We start from the raw sequence: 20,852 nt of genomic DNA on the forward strand, positions 1-20,852 counted from the left end.
CCTTTTTGTTTTCAACACAAATGGATTCCCTACCTTCTGAACCTCATGTTGTTCAGTATTCATCTGGTTCAAATGGTCCATAATGAGCCTCAGCTGCATATGCTGCTGTTGGTCTATCAAGGCAAAAATAACTATTGAAAACAAGTTTAATTCAAAATCCCATTTCACATGGCGAGAAAAAAAAACAGTGAATACTTAATACTTGTTGCCATTAAAAAAAATAAACTAAAAAAATAAACTAATAAATATTCCTGAACAATGTTATTGAAACATAACAATAAATTGATCTTCTGCACACCTTGGCAACATATACTGTGAACATGCATAATAAAAATTCATTTTTTTAAAAATCAATAGTATATTCACTACAAAAATAACATTGAAATGTAGTTCACCTGTCTTTGATAAATTTTGATGTATCTATCACAAAAAACGTTTTTCTTAATTATTTACAAAAGCCTTGTAAATAATGCAAGGAAAATAGCCATAAAATTTGAAGTGTAGTACCCAGTCTATGGCAATGTAGCATAGTGGTTAGGTCCCTGGACTCATAATTGGTGCCACTAGTCCCAACTCCAGACGCTGGTGTTGTACAATGAGAGAGGTATCTTGTACCAGTTGTGCCAGAACACTGAGCTATATAAATCTTGACCAGCACTGTTGGAGGTAATCCCAGTAATGGACATGTGTCCTGTCCAAATCCACCAGTCATGTCTTTAAAACCTCAGAAACCAGGATAAACTCTGCCACTCTGAGTCTGATTGGCTTGAACATGGAAATCTGTGGAATCTAACAACATTGGACAGTCCTGTTTAATTCCTTTCACTTAGGAAACGGAGCCAAAGGTGTCACAACTATCAATTTCAAAACATTTTGGTACTGGTTGCATGCAGACAGGAAAGCAAAGAAAGGGTTAATAACTTCATAATATTTCACTGTTTATATCATGCAGCTGTTTGTGCTTTGGCTTGGCTTCTCCAGTTTATATCCTTCCCCCTCTGTGCTTCAAAGTATTTTGCCATGATTTCAGTGTATTGCTTTCTAGTTTTCTCTGTTTTTATCTAGTAATGCTACCATTTTTTTATATTATTACAGTTATAAATAGTTTCAGTAGTATCGTAATAATTTTAGTACTGATATAATATTCTGAAAACCATAATATGAAGCAAATTATGAGTGTTTTTATTCTTATATATTTTTACCAAGGACAGGTACAGTATAATGAACTGCATCAAGACAAGTAATAGCAAATCCATTTCATGAAGCTTATTCAAAAAATAATTTTGGAAGGATGTGAGTATTATAAAAAATAATAACTAAGTACCTTTAAATGTATATTGGTGATGTTAACACGGATAGGTAAATGCCAGACACCAGCTGTGAAACAATAGGAACAGTAGTATTTAATAAACACATTAGGGCTGGAATTGTTTAATTCCAGTAATTACATTTCATTAGTGCATCAGCAGTAGCCTCAGCTGAGCAGAATGTGAGTAAGGCCAGGTAGGTTTCTGCTTAATCACTCTGTATTATTTGCTGCATTAATGCACTGTCAGGCTGGATGGTGTATTGTGGGAGCCTCCTTGAGGGGATGGTGAGGTGGCAAACACACTGAGACAGCCCATGTATCCCAGTTTACAATCAAATTAATTGGAGCCAAGGCCATTAACTCAGCTTGAATTATTTTACTGCTTTTGCAAAAGAGCAATAGGCTAACTTTGTCATCCTAGCCTGTTTACATGAACAGAATGCTGAGGTATTAAAGCTGAGGGGTCACTTTGTCTCGACTATCTCAGGGACACAGTGTCATCTTGCCAGGAGCTCAGAGAAATTTGTTTTGATATCCTGTTTCTTGAAGGTCTGTTACCAACCCACACAAGTTCTTCAGGCATGATTATATATTGAGGACATCTCAGTGATTTACATACTCAGATTACTGGGGGTCAGGTTATAAAAATCCTTTGAAACTTGTAAATTACAATTAAAGATTTTAGAATATTTTGTGGGCAACCTAAAGTTTACCAATCAAAATGCAACAGTTTTTATTTCTTATTCAAAATTTACTTAACATATATAAAAATAAAATATTTTAAATAATCATTCACACAAGAACTGTAATTAATATTCTTTTGAAGTTATTGTGGCTTTTAAAATTTCCTCATTGTCTCTACATCTATAAATAAGAAAACTTAGACTAATGTTTTTACTTCTAAATACTATGGGAAAATTTGCTGGAAACAAATCATCAAGCTAAGATTTATTGTTTTAATTCCATTTTCATAAATAGTGATGTCTAAAGACAAAAATATTCTTTAAGGTTGAGTGTTAATAGTGATATTTAGAGACTGAAGAATATAGATAATAGTATGTCAAATTGTGTCAGTATTGACATTAACTTCAACAGTTTATAAAATGTTAAGTTTTAACACAGGCTCATAGATATTGGAAGTCCAAGCAAAGTCACATGACTTTTTAAAATTTTCTGTCAACAATTGGATGAAAAAATAAATAATATATTAAAAGACATGAGATATCCATTCTATCTGACAATTGCAACTCTATTGATTAAAGAGTATCAAAGACTGGGATCAATATAGGCATTTCTAAGACACCAATCACTATTTTAGTGATTATTATCCGTTTTTACTAACAACTGCTGACATAAGCAGTGGGCATACTACTGGCCAAGCCAAGGGTTCTTTTTGCACTTCTTAGTTGCTCAGTGTAAGCCACTCTTTCCAATGAAATAGACAAACCCGGGGATATCTGCAAAATATTTTAAAAATACGATACATGAAAAACATGGCACCACAGAACCCTGTGCAAAAACCGTAAAACATCAACAGATTTTGACGTTTATTTAATTTTATGCCTTTTCCATTATTTTTTTTAAGTAAGTGCAAATTAAAGTTAAGTCAGTTAAGTAATTAAAGCCATAGCCAGTTAGAAAGGGTACCATTTTATTTTGGTTGAATAGAGTGACAAATAAAAATAAATAAATAAAAATAGACAATACAATAAAAATACACAACTAAATGGCACACTAGTTTTTACCTCTGGGAGTTTGTTCCAGTTCAATTTGTCCAATAAGTTTGGTGTGTCTCAGACGATGAACACTGGTGTGATTTTTAAATAGAAATATAAAACCTTTAAAAAAACTGATTATATATATATTAGACTCCCTTATATTTAAAATAATTTCAGGAGATATCCTTTGTGTTAGAGATGATACTACACATTAGTACTTCATTACGTTTTTTACACCAATTTTTTACATACAGGTTTCATTGTATTCAGCATACTGCACTACTTGGACATAATGTATCGCATACACCCTGGACAAATATTGTAGCAGCTCTATTTATATTGAGTTTTGTCTGAGTTTATTTTATTTATTTATTCACACCTGAAGAAGGCTTCACAGCCGAAACATAGTGTTTTCTCTCTTCTCTTTTCAGCATGGACTAAACCTATTACTTGTTCCTTTGCAGACTACACATGCTGATGCAGCTACCCACCTGAACTATTACAAAATATACTGTAACTAGTTTTTACTATACTTTGACAGGTGTGTTATGTTAATGGCTATGATTGAAAAAAATCCATATTTCTTTTAATGATTTTATATTAACACAATTACTGTGACACCTGGCTTTTTTATTCTGGCAGTGGTCAATATCAACCTATCCTGGGAGAACAGGATTTACCATAACTTAGATAAAAGCAACATGGTTTATTAAACAGCTTATAAATCAGTATAGAACGTTTCTTATGTTGTGCATGTTTGTATATGCAATTTTCTACACATTACAACACACCTTAAACCTGCTATTCTACATCTAAGGGAAGTTGGCCTTTCAATAAACACAATGGGCGAGAAAGTGGAAACTCTTTTATTTGAAGATAATTAACAGCTATTGTGCTTAGTGACTCAAGTAAAAATAATTATCCTCATTACAGTGTCACATTGTTCTTGTGTTTGTTAGCTTAAGAATTCCCGGTTGGGTTAAATAAAAACTACTTTTCATTCAGTTAGATCTATGTATGCATTTAATTTCTAAAATTATGATCCTTTGTTGAAACTGCAAAATGTGGAAACGTGCTATTTACTTAACTACACTTTAACCTCTGCTTATTGTCTGTTTTTGTAAACTTTAACTCTCTAATAAGAATTTTAGTAATGTATCTATCAATCAATCAAAGTTTTAATCAATCAAAGTTTATTTATCAAATGCACAGCAATACAGCGTGCGGCGGTAGTTGCTGACAATGAAATGTCTTTCCTATGAGCTCACTGGTGGGGGGGATAAAAATCACAAAATTAAAGTTACAAAATAAGGTTACATAATAATAAATAATAATGCAATAGAAATTGAATAAAATATAAATAGAACTGCTACAGTATGTGTCCAGGGCGTATGCAATACATTATGTCCAAGTAGCGCAGTATGCCAAATACAATGAAAACAGTATGTCCATGTAGCTATTACAGGTGATTTGCTGAAGGAACTGCAGGTTGGCTATTTAGGAGTCTTATTGCCTGGAAGTAGAAGCTGTTCCATAATCTGTTGGACTTTGACTGAATGCTTTGGTACCATTTACCTGTCGGTAGGAGAGAAAACAGTTTGTGACTGGGATGGACCTTGAGAATGGACCTGCACTTCTTAAGACGTCTAGGTGAATAGTTATCCTAGATGTTTGGTAGCTCACACACGGTAATGAGCTGCACTGACTTCACCACCCTCTTGTTCTCCTGGCACCTTGCTGCCAGGGTTTCAACCGCCTCCCTGTACGCAGACTCTTCACCATCTGTGATCAGGCAGATGAATGTTGTATCGTCCGCAAACTTAGTGATGGAGTTTGAGTTATGCCTGGCGACACAATCATGGATAAATAAGGAGTAGAGGAGAGGGCTAAGCACATAGCCTTCCAGTGTTTAGAGTCAGGATAGAGGATATGTTTGTGCCCACCCTTACCACCTGCGGACGTTCCGTCAAGAAGTCCAGGATCCAGTTACAAAGGGAGGTGTTCAGTCCCAGGTCCTGGAGCTTGATGACAAGCTTTGAGGGCACTATGGTATTGAATGCTGAGCCGTAATCAACAAACAGCATATGTTCCTTTCTTATCCAGGTGTGAGAGGGCAGTGGCAATAGCATCCTCTGTTGACCTGTTGTGGCAATACACAAATTGCAGTGGGTCTAGGGTGTCAAGCAGTGAGGAGGTGATGTATGCTTTGACCAGCCGTTCAAAGCACTTCATGAAAACTGGTGTGAGTGCAACAGGGCAGTAGTCATTCTGGCAACTGACTCTGGGTTTCTTAGGAACGGGGACAATGGTGGTTTTCTTAAAGCAGGAAGGAACTATAGACTGAGCTAGAGTAAGATTGAATATGTCCGAGAAGACATCTACTAGCTGGTCAGCACATGCTTTCAGAACATGGCCAGGAATAGCATCATAGGATCCCTGTATAGATTGGTGTTTTTAAAAACTTTACACACATCCGCTCTGGATATGATCAGTGGGTTTCCGTCCTGGATTTCTGGAATCCTCCTGGCTGGATCTAAGTTGCTGACCTCAAACCGAGCATAGATTGAATTTAGCTCATCAGGAAGAGAGGAAGACTGTTGTGTGATATAGCTGGGTTGCGTTTTGTAGTCTGTAGCGGTGCATATACCACTCCACATGTCCCGTGTCTTGCAGCCATGATAATATGACTCTAATTTAACTCTATAGTTGTATTTAGCTATTTTGGTGACTTTCCTGGGGTCGTATCTGGATTTGTTGTGTCTGTCCATATCGCCAGAATTGAAAGCAGCTGTCCTAGCTTTAAGTTTGGCGTGTATCTTGCCATTTACCCATGGTTTTTTATTTCGGTATGGCGAACAGTAATCCTGCGAACCACGTCTTCAATGCATTTGTTGATGTAGCCAGTAACATAGTCCGCATACAGATTTATATTTTTTCTGGCAGATCTGCCAGTCAATGGTATCAAAACAGTGACTTAATATAAAATCATAAAATTCATCCGACCAACGTTGACTGGTTCTTAACACTGTAAACATTGTCCAAAGTGTTTGTTCCGCGCGTCGGGCAGTTGATGTGTTGATGTAGATTAGGCATTGTTTTCTTCAAGTTTGCACCATTAAAATCACCTGCTATGATGAATGCCCCTTCAGGATGTGTATTCTCGTGTCTGCTAAGGTGACCGTGTGATTCATTCAGTGGCCTTGTGAAATTTGTCTGCAGCGGAATAGTTCTGTGAGAACTGCCGAGATGAACTCCCTCAGTAGATAGAAAGGGCGACATTTTATTGTCAGATAAAATGTGTCACATCACACTGTCTGCAAACTCTTCATAAAATGATATTTTATACAAATATTTAGTTTAAGTTTAAGTGGACACCTTTGCCATATTTCTCTGTTTGTGGTATTTTGTGAGTACTAAATGTGATGTTTTTTTTTTCATTTAATGCTACTTTACATTAAAGAAACAAACTTGAATAAAATGCAGAAAAACAGCATTTATATGTGTAGGGTATATCTTAACAGAATTCTGAATTATTTAATTTCAAGACAATGTTGTCAAGACCACTGTGCAGATTTAAAGGATCTATGCATTACATGAAACTGCTTATCTAACTTTTAGCTGTCAAGTTATGACCCTATTCTTGCAGAATCTCACAGGCACAATATTAGCAGGACAGAGATTTTGGTGCAAATATTTGAGTTTCTCTAAGTACAGGGAGTCACGTGATTACTGATGCCCTGAAAAGTCTTGTATTCCTATGGCATTTAGAATTGTATTGAAGATTGGATAATTTTAAAGTCTAGACACCCTGCTTTCCTGATATACAATGGCATAAGTTATGTCCCTGTGGATGCCAAACTTTGGCTTACAAACTGTGAATAAATTCGAATACATATTTGTCACTATAGAAGGTATAAAAGACAGGAATCTTTCTGAGCTTGTTTGAGGAGCACAGCTCATGTAGAATGCCATACAGAGAACAGCATAGAAAAGCTGACTACAGACATCTGATCATAAATACGCTGCCACACAATCTGTATCCAGGGTCATTTTTAAGTAATGATTTTTTGGTCTACCTTTTTAATCTAACGAACTCTTCTAGGGACAGAAAAGGATGTACAGAGGGCCTGTCAAAGCCTAGCTTCCAAAGCCTGCAGTGAGCATCTAATTTATCATGCCAGTATGCCTCCCTGAGCAGAAGGGCGTTAAGTGAGTTAGGATACTGCTGAAGTAAAACAATCGATCAAGGGAATTCTGGTCACTGTAATTGGTTTTCCTAAATGTAATGGTCATAATTTTTGTGCAGATAGCTTTGAGGCTGCTGCTAAACCTCATCCTCAGAGGATTTTTTTATGACATTAGAGAGGAGCAATAACAGTTGATTTTACACATTTCAAGTGTATGGAGCTGATAATTTGATAAATTAAAGAGTTTAATAAATTTAGGTAGAAGGAGCAGGCATTATAATTTCTATGTCTGTGTGAGCTGTTCGTAAGGGCAATTTATTAAAATAATAGAGCAAATGTCATGTTGAAGATCATTTAATAACACAGTGGGCTGAAAGAGAATGTGTAAATTATACATCACACCCCTGCAGCACCCCATCTCCCCTTACACATGCACTTCTTTATTGTTACAGCTACAAAAGTGAATGACATTTCATTCGTATTTCCTCAGGATATTTAAAGAATGAATCAATTAATGCAAATTGAATGGAGGTTTTATTAAAATAGTGTTTTGCACTTAAATGGTCTGTGTGGTAATAAGGCCAAAAAGGCCACGTCTTAATACGTACCAGTCACTTATTCACCTTAAAATAATCACTTTTACACCAACACTTGTAATCATGTTCCTAAGTCCCTCACCAGAACCCACCTGCGTCCAACAACTATCCTAAATGTTACACCCCTTTATGCCTAGACACTTGGGGTCGTAACATACAGCAATAATACACAGCCTGAAAGTGAGACAAACACATGGATGGATTGAAACCTAAGATATACAGTATCAGAGAGGTTATAATTGAAAGAAGGCCATTTGATCCCTCTGCCTTATTTGTTTGCTAACATCCGGTCTATACATTTCTTGAAAAAAGCAGGAGCAACAACCTCACTGACAAAGCAGTCCCTATCAATCAATCCCAGTCTCAGTGTGCTAGCAATATAATCTAGACCTTTCCTGGTACTCAAATGGAACATTGAACATATCAACATTAAATGTCATCTGCCTGGTGTCAGCAAAGCCTTGTTTTTTTCTTGTTTTCTTTGTTAATCCACCTATTTTGGTCTCTGTGAACTAGTTTATGGACTATACTACAATGTAGATCAATGACATCCTGTATATTAATTGCAGCAGTGGTCTTAATACAGATACCTGTGGTAATCCACTAATTAAATCACCCCAGTCTGGGCTTTCAATCCTTATTTGTATTTGTACTCTGCTTTCCATTAACCAGTTTTCAGTTCAAAAACTTAAAATACCTTAAATGCCTATTTCCTGCAATTTAAGAATTAATATTATGAGGAACTTTCTGAAAATGAATAACATCAAACATCACTGTAAAAAATATTTCATTTTAAATGTTTTATGTTTAAACTGCACCAATATTTGTTCAGTTATTAACATGAAATCAGTATTGTCTTTTGATTATAAAAAGAATCAGGGATTTTTACCTCTACTTTATAATTCCTAAAGAGTCTTTCTATTGTTACTATAATAGTTTAAAAGAGTAAGGTCTTCTAGCCACAGTAGCTGTGGGTCTTTACTCAATTTACAAAAACTTCAGAGTGACTTTAGAAGCAAAATTCTTAGTTGATGGACTGCAGGAGACATTTGATCGGCGTACTGAAGTATTCCTTTGCTCTTATCTCTTGTTGAATGGGCTTAGAAAATATGTACTAAAATTATTAGTGAGATTCCTGAACATGGCATGATTGCAGCAAACCTGTGTTTGACAAGCCTTTTTTCTGGTCTTTTGAGTAACATTGATGAAAGCCTTTCCACAGCTCAGTTCATCTATTCAGTCAGTTGCTTTCTCTTTTGGCTTCATTGATCTAGGATTATGGTATCAGTGTAAATAGAAAAAAAGAAGATCGCAAATCAATACAATCCTGTTACTAAAGCTGCCAATACAGCAGCCTGAGGCTGTGGGTTCTACTTGGTTTGTTTTTGACCTGTGCTCTCCAAAGAGAAAATTATTCTGCTGTATTTTTATTTCTCTTTCTAATGATACAAAGCACTGGGAAGATAGAATAGTATCTGTTCTTCAGAAATGCATTGTTTTTAACACATGTAATGAAAATTGCTTAATTGGATGAAGTAACTCGTTCATTACACACACATTGATATAAATCAAATTGAATATTTATGGTGTTGATAGCTTTAAATAACATTTAGATTTTTTATTCCTTTCCCATAGTTCTATGAGATTGGCTCTAAGACATCTTATTCATTTTCTAAAATAGCTAATTTAAGATCCTGGATGTTTTCTTTTCACTGTTTTTTTCATTTTCAATTTCTCTAATTGCCATGTAAGATCACCCAGTCTCACCAAAGCACAAATTATCCTGTGCAAATCACAGTTTATTAATTCACAATCTTTAGCATTCAATAGCAACAGCCACATTTATGGTGAAAAACATACCAAAATATACAAAGTGTAGTTATATTGTGAAACTATTTATTCGATTTTATTAGATGTTTTTTCATTTTATGTAAAAAATTGAATTTGTCCAATCATAATAATTTTGCCTTTGTTTTACCACTGAATGATTTTTAACCTCATACTCATCAAATTGGAAAATTCACTAATAAAACCTAATAAAACCTTCTTTCTAAAATTGTGAACAGTTTTGGGCACTACATTTTAAAGAAGTAACTGCTACTCTGGAATTGTAAGCTTTGAAAAATAATCTGTGTTGCTTTACAGCGACAACTTTTTTTCAGCATAGTACGAAGCCATGGAGCAAAGAACAGAAATGCAGTTAAGAATGCTTTAAAGAAGAGCTTGGAAGAAAGCTGGAGAAGACGTGTTTAAATGAGAGTTCAAATGATACTTTGAAGTATTTAATATATTGCATTTTTTTACTTTTTCTTGCAAACAGGCCTTTTTATTTTGTTGGTTTTTATAGGCTTATAGTCAATTAGTTGCCAGAGAGAACACACAGATGAAACGCTAAGAAATGTATTCTAGTCTTTATTAACACTAGTCCTTTGCATTTATAACCCAGTGGATCAGCCAATAACTGATAAAATGAAAGTTTTACTAAAACAACAGTTTCTATGAAAATAATAAATTGCTGTAACAATGATGCTGCTTCTCTCATGCAGTTGGTAATGTCTCAATAAGCTACAGTATTTTGCTTCTTGTTTCAATTGCTTTATAATATTTTGTTTCACAATTACTACTGATTCGCTAGTTCCCCTCAGTTTGATGACATTGTTTTCTTGCCATGGAATTTTAAACACTAAATACTATCTGTTGTTGCCTTGTCTCCTCAAAGTAAAGATACCTTTACAGTGCATTAAAAATGAATTAGACAACAATGTCTTTGGCCTGAATCCCAAGATACACTAAAGTTAGAGACTGTTGACTTCAGACCCGCCCAGACTGACAGTAGACAGTACTGGCCCTGGGGGGACACACAACTGTGTTAGCCCAGCAGGATATACAGTAATAGTGTAATCAGCATTCTTTTGCCCTGTACTAGCCTTGATTTTATCCATATATTTTCGATAATTAAATTAACCTTTTTAAAATTATTTGTAGGAATTGAGTACTTAGCTATTATAAACTGCTTTTAACATCTTCGTCTAGGCGCTGTAATGCCTAAAATACTGTTTTTTTTTCACATAAGACTGAATGTAAACTAATGCTTATTATTTTGAAGATGCACTCATGATGGCATGAATCCAGAATCTATCTCTGATCCTGCCCCCAGCAAGGCCTGTCACACCTTCCTAGTTGCCAGAGTATTCAGCCACAATATAGACACATTGTGAAACACTGCCAAAAATGCATATATAATACATATATAATATATATAGTATATATATTATATATTAACTGGAATGGTTAATCTGGATATTGCTACATGCCATAAATATACATTTATTGTACACAGCCATAACAGATGCATTGAAAGGGTATAAAAGAATAGCTATGCATGTGAAGAGTAATCAGGGAAGGTTTCAAACTTTTTATCAATGGTTGACTGAAATAGATGCTAGGTGTGGATAACTAAAGATGTATTTCTATTTTTGACTGATCCTCTAGAGAGACCATAAATGTGCATTTGAAAAAATCATAAGGGAAGTTATTTTCTACTTATTTCTAGCTTGCACCTAAACAAACTCATGCTATTAATATAGAAAAAATGCATTTTTTTTTATACAACACAAGATGCACAAAATGTCAGATTGTAACAGCTATAAGTTTTTGTATTATTTTAAATCAGTGTACAGTATACATGATGGTCATATAAAATCTAAAATAATTGGATATGAGTAGACAGTACCTTCAGCATGGAAGGAATTATTTTCCTTTGTTCAGAAGTTGTGAAGTTGTAATGAGAGAAACAGTCTTCATAAGGTTGGTCTGTAGCATTTCCAATATATTTTCAGAAACAAAATCCAAATATTTTTTAATGTTATTTCACATCTTGGGATTGACAGCTCGTTTGACTTAATAACTGGTGCTGTAGTACTGAGCAGTGAGAGTGACAGATACGGGGGATGCAGGTGTTGAACAGAGCTGGTGTGTCTGATCCTGAGCTGCTTCTCTCTGTCCACAGCCTTCCTGGGTCAACAGCAAGGACGGCTGAACCGGGCCACTCCAGCGGTGCCTCTGGCAGCTCCAGCGAGTCGGAGAGCAGTTCTGAGTCGGACTCAGACAGTGAGAGCAGCTCTAGTGACAGTGAGTGTAATGAGGGATCCCGGAGTGCCACCCCTGAGGTACTGTTCAATGCTCAATAACCTGTGGAAGAAAAGAGAATTACCTCTATACAGTGAAATACACTTTGTACAATATCTAAAAAAGCTTTACACCCAGTGATCATGCCTTCTAGTGAGGTGTAATTTAAATGTGGTCAAGTAGGAAACTTGTCATTTAGATTAAATTCTCATATATTTTCAAATTGTAGTAACCTTTTTTGTGTTACAGTACAGCTCCAGAATGGCAGCTTCTGCCCTTAAAAAAGAAATGGATAAACCCCAGACTCTGAATCATTAATATTTTTCAACAGCTGAGAAAAGACAGACACTACCTTTCCTGACAAGCTCTAAGCATACAATGCTTGAGATACAGAAATGCTGTCTAACGAATTCTACTGAAAGTTTAATTGGCTGCTTTAAAGCTGCCCAATAGTAAAGTGCTTATGGCACTTTCAAGTTGAGTAAACATTTTTTCTATTGTGGTATTCTTCCCCATGAGGGGGCTGCACAGCAAGATGTCAGAGTAGGTCAGCCAATGAGATTTGTTTTCTGCAGGACAAAGAACATTTTGTGGGCTGGGATGCACATTTCATTTTATTCTATAAACAGTGTTTATAGTGCAATCTAGTGTTTAAACAGGATCTAAAGGCTAATGCCTCTGCATGCTCTTTGATTCTTTACTGTTCTACTGTACTGTAGGTACTTTCAAGTTAGAATTAAATGTGTTAAGTATAGAAAAAAATATATGTACTGCTAAAATACTCTACGCTTTTTTAAATGAAAGAATGGAAGACAACATTTGCTTGCATTACGTTATGTTAACTGTGCTTTATGTTGCAAAGGAACAAGTAATAGGTTTATTCCATGCTGAAAAAAAAAGAAAGAAAAACGTTTAGGCCGTGGAGCCTTCTTAATGTGAAGCCTTCTTCACACCTGAAGAAGGCTCCACGGCTGAAATGTTGTGTTTTCTTTCTTCTTTTTTTCAGCATGGAATAAACCTATTACTAGTTCCCTTGCAGCCTACGCATGCTGACACAGCTACCCACCTGTGCTTTATGTTATTTTTTCATACAATAGGTAGTTCATTTTAAACATCAATTGTTTGGAATTATTTGAAACAGTCTTTCAAAGCACTATTTTATGATTCTTTATGAACTTTTTATGTTTGTGCTATTAATTAATAAGTGATGTAGTACAACTCATCTCAGAAAACTAAGAAAGAAACTCATTGTGTACCAGTAAGAACATAATTTGATAAAAAATGTATTTATTTTAAATGTATTAGAAATTAGATCCATAAAATGTTGCCAACATTTTAGATATATTTCCTGATAAGATATGTTAGAGAAATTTCTAAATGATAGACTGTAGTTGTATTAAGCAGAAACAAACTGAAAATTTGGTTTTTAATATAGTTTAGGACAGGAGGAAGTAAGAAATTTTGGTTTTATAAAATATGCATATGTAAATGGTTAAAGATTCATTTTTCACTAAAACAAGCAAATCCAGTTATATTTTCTTTTTTTAGCCTGAACCTCCATCTACAAACAAATGGCAGCTGGATAAGTGGTTGAATAAAGTAAACCCCCACAACAAGACACTAATCAACACTCAACCTGAGAGTCATGGGCTCAACAGCTCTCAGCCTGATGACAGCCACCAGACTGAGGGCCAGGGGTCAGGCAAGGGGAAACCTAGCATGTCACTTGTACAGCCTGATCCAAAGGAGAGAGTTTTGCTCAGTCCTATAAGAGATAAAGCTAAACCCAGGACAGGACAAAAAACACCAGAAGGTAAGATCACAAAGCTCAAATCTCCTGCTAATATAGAGTTAGCACCACCCAGGAGAACAACGGGAAAAAAACAGCCCAAAAAAGTCGAGAGGCCTCCCAGTGCAGAAGAATATAACTGGCTGAAACCAAACAACCCAAGCTCCACACCAAAGGAGAAGGAGCCACCGCCTCTGGAACAGTCCAAACCTAGAAACAAAGCTGGCAATGGAAAGACTGCCCCCAGGAAAGAACCTCGATCAAATCCAGCAGGACCCGCACAGGACAAGAAGAAACACAGAGGGGCAACCAAAATTATCCCAAAATCAAAGGAGTTCATTGAGACTGAATCATCATCTTCAGAGTGCCATTCTGATCCAGAAGAGTTAGTTAAAATTCCTCCTCCTTGCCCTGGACCTAACAACATCGGTTTACTTAAATCCAAGGACTGCAACAGCAATATATTGAGTGTCAGCAGCCTAACTAGCACCAGCAGTGCGTCTATAGACCCTTCTAATGGTGACTTACTAGAGGATCACCTCTTCTCCCCCATCCCCATGGTTCAAAATGTTGCTGAGCTGTTGTCTCCACTGAGGGACTTTGAGGAGATCAAGTCTTTGTGGGTAAAAATTGAACTTAGCTTCCTGTCTCGGATCCCTGGGCAGGACCCCCCAGAATCAACTCCTGTTAAGGCTGAGCCCCGGGACTCGAGTAACAAGCACAGACGGCAGTCCCCAGCTTTAGCTACTGCTGAAAAGCCCTCCAGCAAAACCAAGAGGAAACACAAGGCAAGTGCAAATCGCAGCCAGATGCCATTTCCAATTGCATGACATTTTATAATCATTTTAATTTCATCACTTTTTTCTTGGGTTTACATAAAATACACAGACAACCTCTTGATACGCAACTTGCTTAGATACACATATATGTATAACATGCGTAACATGGGTATTTGAAATCGTGAAATTAAATCTGTATTATGAAAAGAAAGTAAAGTTTTAATTTAATAGTTGAGAATCTTTTTGTTCCACCTATTGATTTTACCTCTGATTGTTTTGTCTGGGATTCATACTAGTGTTATTTTATTAGGAATAGTCAAATTGATATTAATACACACACGTTTATGCAATGATGATTGTACTATATATGTTTATATGTTTCACCCATAGTCTGAGAATTGTGATGCAGTTAATGGCAACAAGAAGTTACGGCTGGAGAAAGAAACTTTGCTGCTTCCTCCTTGTATATCACCAATACATAACCACAAACTCACCAGCACAAAAGAGTAAGTATTTCACTTCTACCTGCCTCTTCATTATCATCTTTGTTTTGTATATTGTATAAATGTATTTGTAAGTAATATTCCTTTCACTTTTACCTTCACAGTCAGGGGTTGCTTTTTTGTGTTATGTAGACGTATTAAATTCAGTAACAGTTATAAGAGCTATCTGTTAGTCAGTGGTAAAACAGACGTGCAATTATCTCAGGCTGCCACGGTCTTGCAAGGGTAATTCCTGGTTCATCCCTCTGAGCTCTTATTGTTGTGATCTAAAGAACATGAAAAACTTGCAGTGAATCAAGATGCTGCAAATGAAGAAGTCTGGCTGGAAAATACACTGAGTCACCCTCCAGGCTCTATTTTGACGCTAGCTGTTTGTGTTGTCAAATTACATGAAAGTAATTTTTCATTGATGTGAACACTGATGCTAATTTTAGATTTTCAGTTAGTGAAGTAAAACCTATCATTTGTGGGTGTTTGAGAAAAAGGCAGTTGGTTATCCTGCTACCCTAAACCCTCACAGTAGTGGATCACTGAGCTCAACTCAATACTGTTTAATGTGATTAACCTTTTGTAAAATGGAAGCTTTGGTATTTAGTGTATGTATTGCTTTAGTAAGGGACTGTTGTATATTGCTGTGCAACAGACATTGTTGCCATGTAAACAGCTTCTAAATCAATAATCATGAAATAAACATAAACTAAAAATGATCATCAGAACTTCTGGATTCAATATAAGATAGAATATTATGCATCATATACACATTTAAAGGTAACTAAATATTTCATACAGTAATTTTTAACACTTGGACAAAGGGCTTTATGAAGTTTGGCATTCTGTAAAATAATTAAATTCACTATGAAGAATTTTGAAGGCTATACATGAGGTGGAAATACAGTACCAACATGCTTAGGAATTGTTAACAAATTGGGAAGAATATCGCTGCATGCAGGCACAACATCTTTAATGCCTTTAAGCAGTTCCAAAGTCATTAGAGATGGAACTATTTTCTGGTTGACTAAACAAAACCAATGATTATGAGTTTATACTGTATGTTGAAAATCAAATTTTAATTTTAGTCTCAGCTTCAGGTATTGTAAGATTACTGGGCTTCAGGCTATCCTTAGCTTTGTAAGCAAATTTTGAGTTCTGTTTTGAGTTCTGGATCAAAAATAATCCACAAAATCATTGAAAATGACAAAAAAGGGTATAAATAATAATATTTTCTTAACAATAGCCATAGGGGCTTCTATCCCCCCAAAATATAGATTATCCACTTGTATGTGTTGGTTTTATCATGAAGTACTGTACATATAGTAAATGATAGGCCTACAGTATGAAAAACACAGCTAGTGAATCACATTGAAACCCTCTTTTCCTTAACATGTTTTAGTGGAATATTTACAGCAGGGTTTATAGCTGTACTGTAAATATAGTTACAAATAGTACCCATTGTGTTAAGGTCTTATTCAATTAGTTTGATCAATATGTCTGTATTTCCAGAAGAAGCAATATCATTTAAACAGAATTGAAAATAATTTTTTAAAGGATTGGATGTTCAACTGTCTAAGCTCAAGGATTATAGAACAGCTTGTTTCAAAGAGAATAATATAATTTTTAAGACAGTCTATGCTGCAGAAATTCTGCCACTTATCATTGGTTTGTTTTGGTGCTGTGCCATGTTTGAGATGAGTAAGCACTAATGCAGAGAGAAGCACCAACAAGTTTCCGTTCCTCTTCTGAAATCCTTTCCTGGTGCCACCTAAAGCATGTCAAATATTTAGCAGTCTTCCACTTCAGATGTGAATGAGTTTTCAACTTTAATCCGGGGGAATGGCAATTTAAAGTTTGAAAAGTCACGTTTTAGTGCAAACTACAAAATCTTACATTTTTAGTACCAGAAACCTGAATTTGATTTATTCAAATGCATTTATCTATTTTTTACCTCCTATGGGATCAATTTTTTTTTCTTGCGAGCAGTAAGAGTGATTAGATATAATTACTTACATAAATAACTAGAGAATGTATTGCAAGGGAATTTTGCTGAATGAAAATAATTCAATAGTATTTAATTGTTTTAAACTTTGTTTCAAGTAGAATATATCAAGTAGTATATATCTAGCAGTAACTAGTTGTAGGTGTTTATTATTTTTATATAAACAATTTGTGAAGTATTTGTAAATTGAAAGAATTGAAATTCTTTCTAAAAAAACATGCTCTGAATGATGAATTGTAAAATATGGAGATTTCAGAATTAGGTGGGAGTTTTTAATGTTACTTAAATATATTATTGTAATTACTCTGTTGGTAATTTTAGTAATGGTAATAGGTCAGTAACGTTGATGTTGCTGTCACTTGGTTGCTAGAATAATTATGGACATCTTACACAATAATACAAGTAGTAATCATAGCTACTCTGTACACTTAATGACTCCTGGAATGATATTTAATTCATTGTTTTGTTTACTCTTTTTCTTTTGGTCACGATACACTCAAATGTAAATGTAAGCTGAAGAGCATTAAGATTCTACATGTTACATGTGTGGTAAGCAATTTCTGTGGCTTGGAGTAAATTCTCTCCTTTGAAAGAGGGAATACTTTCTGGTAATCTATTGTCATTTTATTCATTAATCACTTTACTCCTCTCCCACTACCTCTGCTTCTTTCTGGTGACCTGAAGCTCCTTGAAGAAACAACCCAGGAAGCGGGAAGAAAAACTTCTTCCTCCCCCCCTGTCTCCTCTGTCAGACGAGCCGCTACACCTGCGGAGAAACACTGAAAGCAGCTCGTTCATCCAGGAGGGTAGCACCAGTTCAACCAGTACTTTGCCCACTCATTCCACCTCTGCCACCTCTAACAGGCACCGCAAAGGAGAGAACAAAATAGTCACACATTCCAAAACTGTCAGTGTGAGTGACAACATATTTCTTCATTGCAAATTAATAGGCTATAGCAATATACTAACAGGAATACAACATGAACAGTAATTTCTCTATTAAATCAGTTTTTATAGCTTGTTTGGATTTGAATGTGGACATAATGTCCACAGTGAATAAGGCCTACTTTTAATATTTGTTCAAAAATAACAGCACCTCACACACTTGTTAAACACTGAGAATGGTTAGGAAATTCTGGTCCAAAGGAAACAGTGCCACCTGCTGGTGTACTAATTTTTATCAGCAGCCAAAGGTTTTTTTGGGTGACACCTTTTGAAGTATTGAATGGGATTAAGTCTAGCCTTGTGAGATCTCACATGGTTTGGTTTTAAGTCGCCAATACTGCTAACTTTATATATTTAAAATACTATTTTGTTCCTAATTTAAATATATTTGCAGATAATTAGATGTACCATCCTTGTGAGAAATGAGTTATGCAATCAATAAAGAAGAAAATCAGTTATGGTAGAAGAAACCACTTATTGCACAACGTTTGACTATCAAAAATGTTATTGTCAAGATTATTACTGTACCTTAACTAAAACATAACATTTTTAGATGGCATATTTAGGAAAAAAAACTATGAAGTACGATTTCTTCTTGAGCAAATGTTAAATTCTGTATGTTAAAAAATAAAGAAAAGGGATTTTTTGTTAATGCCTGTTACTTTTTAACTCACTGTATAAAGCTTTCTATATGAATTTAAATAATATATATAAGAGGGTAGTTTTACTTTATATAACACTTTTATATGGAGTTCTGATATTTTCTGCTTCATTTGTTTCTGTTGATCTGGGTTTATAAACATAAAGCTGACTGTTTATTAGACATTTGGCTTCTGTCTGTTTGAATGGTAAAGAAGCCCAATTCAGTTTCATTGAGTGTGATTTAGTTTGCAAAAGCTGGATGGACAGTAACCTTAAAATCTTTTGCTTCAGGCTTTTGCTGCCATTTCCTGTGTTTTTCCAGTACTAATTACTCTTTGGAAGAAACTCAAAACAGCATTAAAGACAAGAAAATGGAATCCATGTGTGAATTTTACAAAAAAAGACATTGTCAGAAATACTATATAGTACAAATTGTGTTCATCGAAGGTATTATTACAGACCAACTGAACATTAATTTTGACCTTAATTATTATTTTTGTGTGCAGGAAGAAGATGCCCACAGTAAGCCTCCAAGCGGGTTGGTTGGCAACGGACAATCCGACCCTGACCTTTGGTCTAACCTATCATCAACATCACTAGACCACCTGGAGCCAAGAAGGCCCAAGCTGACGTTTGACGATACGTAAGAGTTGCATCTGGGTGGCTTTGTGTAAACTGGCTAATAACACAGTATTGAATAAGTTGATTGAAGTTGATTTCTGGCAACATAATCTAATTAACTGAGAAATTACTCCACAATCCCATTACAAGCACATCCTGAAAAATAACATTTAAGAACTACAAGTGAAAAGAAATGGACTTCTTTGGTACTTTAAAAAATTGAAACTGCTCTTGCAGAAATGTTTTAATCAGATACTAGACCTTACAGGTTTTATCATGTTGTGAAGATGGCAGATACTCAAATAGGAATCACATTTTTGCTTTTAGTTAGCTTTTCCTCTCTTATTGTTTTAGATTTCATTAAAAATGCTATTTTTTTCTGTCAGCCTTTATTACAGTCCATGTTACTCCCCTTTTTCCCACAGACTTCAAAATGCAGACCACTATATGCAAGAAGCTAAGAAATTAAAGCACAAAGCGGATGCACTGGTATGCTTCACAATAAAATTAATTTGTGTTTTTTTTTCTCTCTGCTGTTTTTTTTTGTCTCTCATATTCCCCTTGATTACAACATCCACAATATTAAATCAGATGAAGCATTTTATTACCTTTACTATGGGGATTTTGAGTTGATAATTAATACCTAGATAAGTAAATGCGCTGAGGAATAAGAGGTTAATTGTGCATATCAACTGGGAGATACAAATTATAAGTAACTCTCATTTTCTTTGAGAAGCCCTTAAATGGACTTACTTAGACTTCTGTTGCTTTGTTACTACAGCAGCTCTGATTGAATCGAATGGTCACTTACATTTTAATGCAGAAAGCCAGTCTTGATTTATACAAACTCATATGGCTGTAATAACTGGATTCTAGAGATTATTTTTCCAGCCTATATGTTGTATTGAAAGTTACATGTATTTTATTAGAAATATGTACTCATAAAACCAATGATGAGTACAAATTACAGGAAATTGATTGTCAGAATACATAAACACAGTTATAAAAGAAGGATACAAATCGTAGTTTTTGCTGGATAGTAGTGTTAATTGATACGTACTGTGGATTTGTCCTGTAAATCTTATTTAGAATCATATTTAAAAGGCTGTATTTTCTGTATCATTGCTTTAGAGATATGTTTCAGGAATACATTCTGTGATAATACTGTACATTAATGTAATAGAACAGTTTAATATAATAGAAAATATACAGCATATCCAAAAGTTACTGATAAATATTGCTTGATATTTCTTCTAATTTCTAATTGATTCATTGATTGATCATCATATTAATATACTAATGCACAAAATATATGCAATAAAAATACAGATCATTAAGAAATTTGAATTGCTGCCAAAATTAAAACAGAAATTCAAACCAGGTATGACCTCTCTGAAAATTAATTAACAGTCCTGGCAGCACTTACAGTATACATGGAGGAGATCAGCCTCTGTGTTGTTCAATCATCCTTCCAGTGCAACCCAGCCTGCTCGCAAAGGTTGGCCAGTTGAAGTTGTCTCCTCATGGCCAGAGCTGGCTGTGGCTAGAGCTCGATATTATTATCTTCTCTGAAGTCATGCCATTGTATTCCTAGCTATGCCTTTTCTTGGATTGTCCTGCCTGAAAAATAAACTTGTGAAAG

At 35.1% G+C, this 20,852-nt stretch overlaps 1 protein-coding gene and 1 long non-coding RNA gene across 5 annotated transcripts in view; one reads left to right on the forward strand and one right to left on the reverse strand.

Annotated features, from left to right (window-relative positions):
- aff2 (ALF transcription elongation factor 2) overlaps positions 1 to 20,852 on the forward strand; it is a 197,406-nt gene that overhangs the window by 149,995 nt on the left and 26,559 nt on the right. For all 4 annotated transcript variants that reach the window (XR_015924988.1, XM_088597508.1, XM_088597509.1 and 1 more), the window contains 6 exons: positions 11,820 to 11,979; positions 13,487 to 14,515; positions 14,897 to 15,012; positions 17,687 to 17,915; positions 19,096 to 19,232; positions 19,636 to 19,699. Coding sequence is in view for 3 of the 4 variants with exons in the window: in XM_088597508.1 (XP_088453634.1) it covers positions 11,820 to 11,979; positions 13,487 to 14,515; positions 14,897 to 15,012; positions 17,687 to 17,915; positions 19,096 to 19,232; positions 19,636 to 19,699 (1,735 nt within the window). In the remaining variant the exon portion in view is untranslated. The remainder of the gene's footprint in view (positions 1 to 11,819; positions 11,980 to 13,486; positions 14,516 to 14,896; positions 15,013 to 17,686; positions 17,916 to 19,095; positions 19,233 to 19,635; positions 19,700 to 20,852) is intronic.
- On the reverse strand, positions 10,210 to 17,796 carry LOC148654182 (uncharacterized). Its single transcript, XR_015924989.1, has 2 exons — positions 17,661 to 17,796; positions 10,210 to 12,001 (listed from the first exon to the last, which is right to left on the reverse strand). It is a non-coding gene; the product is annotated as an uncharacterized LOC148654182 (long non-coding RNA).

The sequence above is a fragment of the Lepisosteus platostomus genome, chromosome 10 (assembly GCF_059453375.1).
Source record: "Lepisosteus platostomus isolate fLepPlt1 chromosome 10, fLepPlt1.hap1, whole genome shotgun sequence".
In the NCBI taxonomy this organism is placed as follows: Eukaryota; Metazoa; Chordata; class Actinopteri; order Semionotiformes; family Lepisosteidae; genus Lepisosteus; species Lepisosteus platostomus.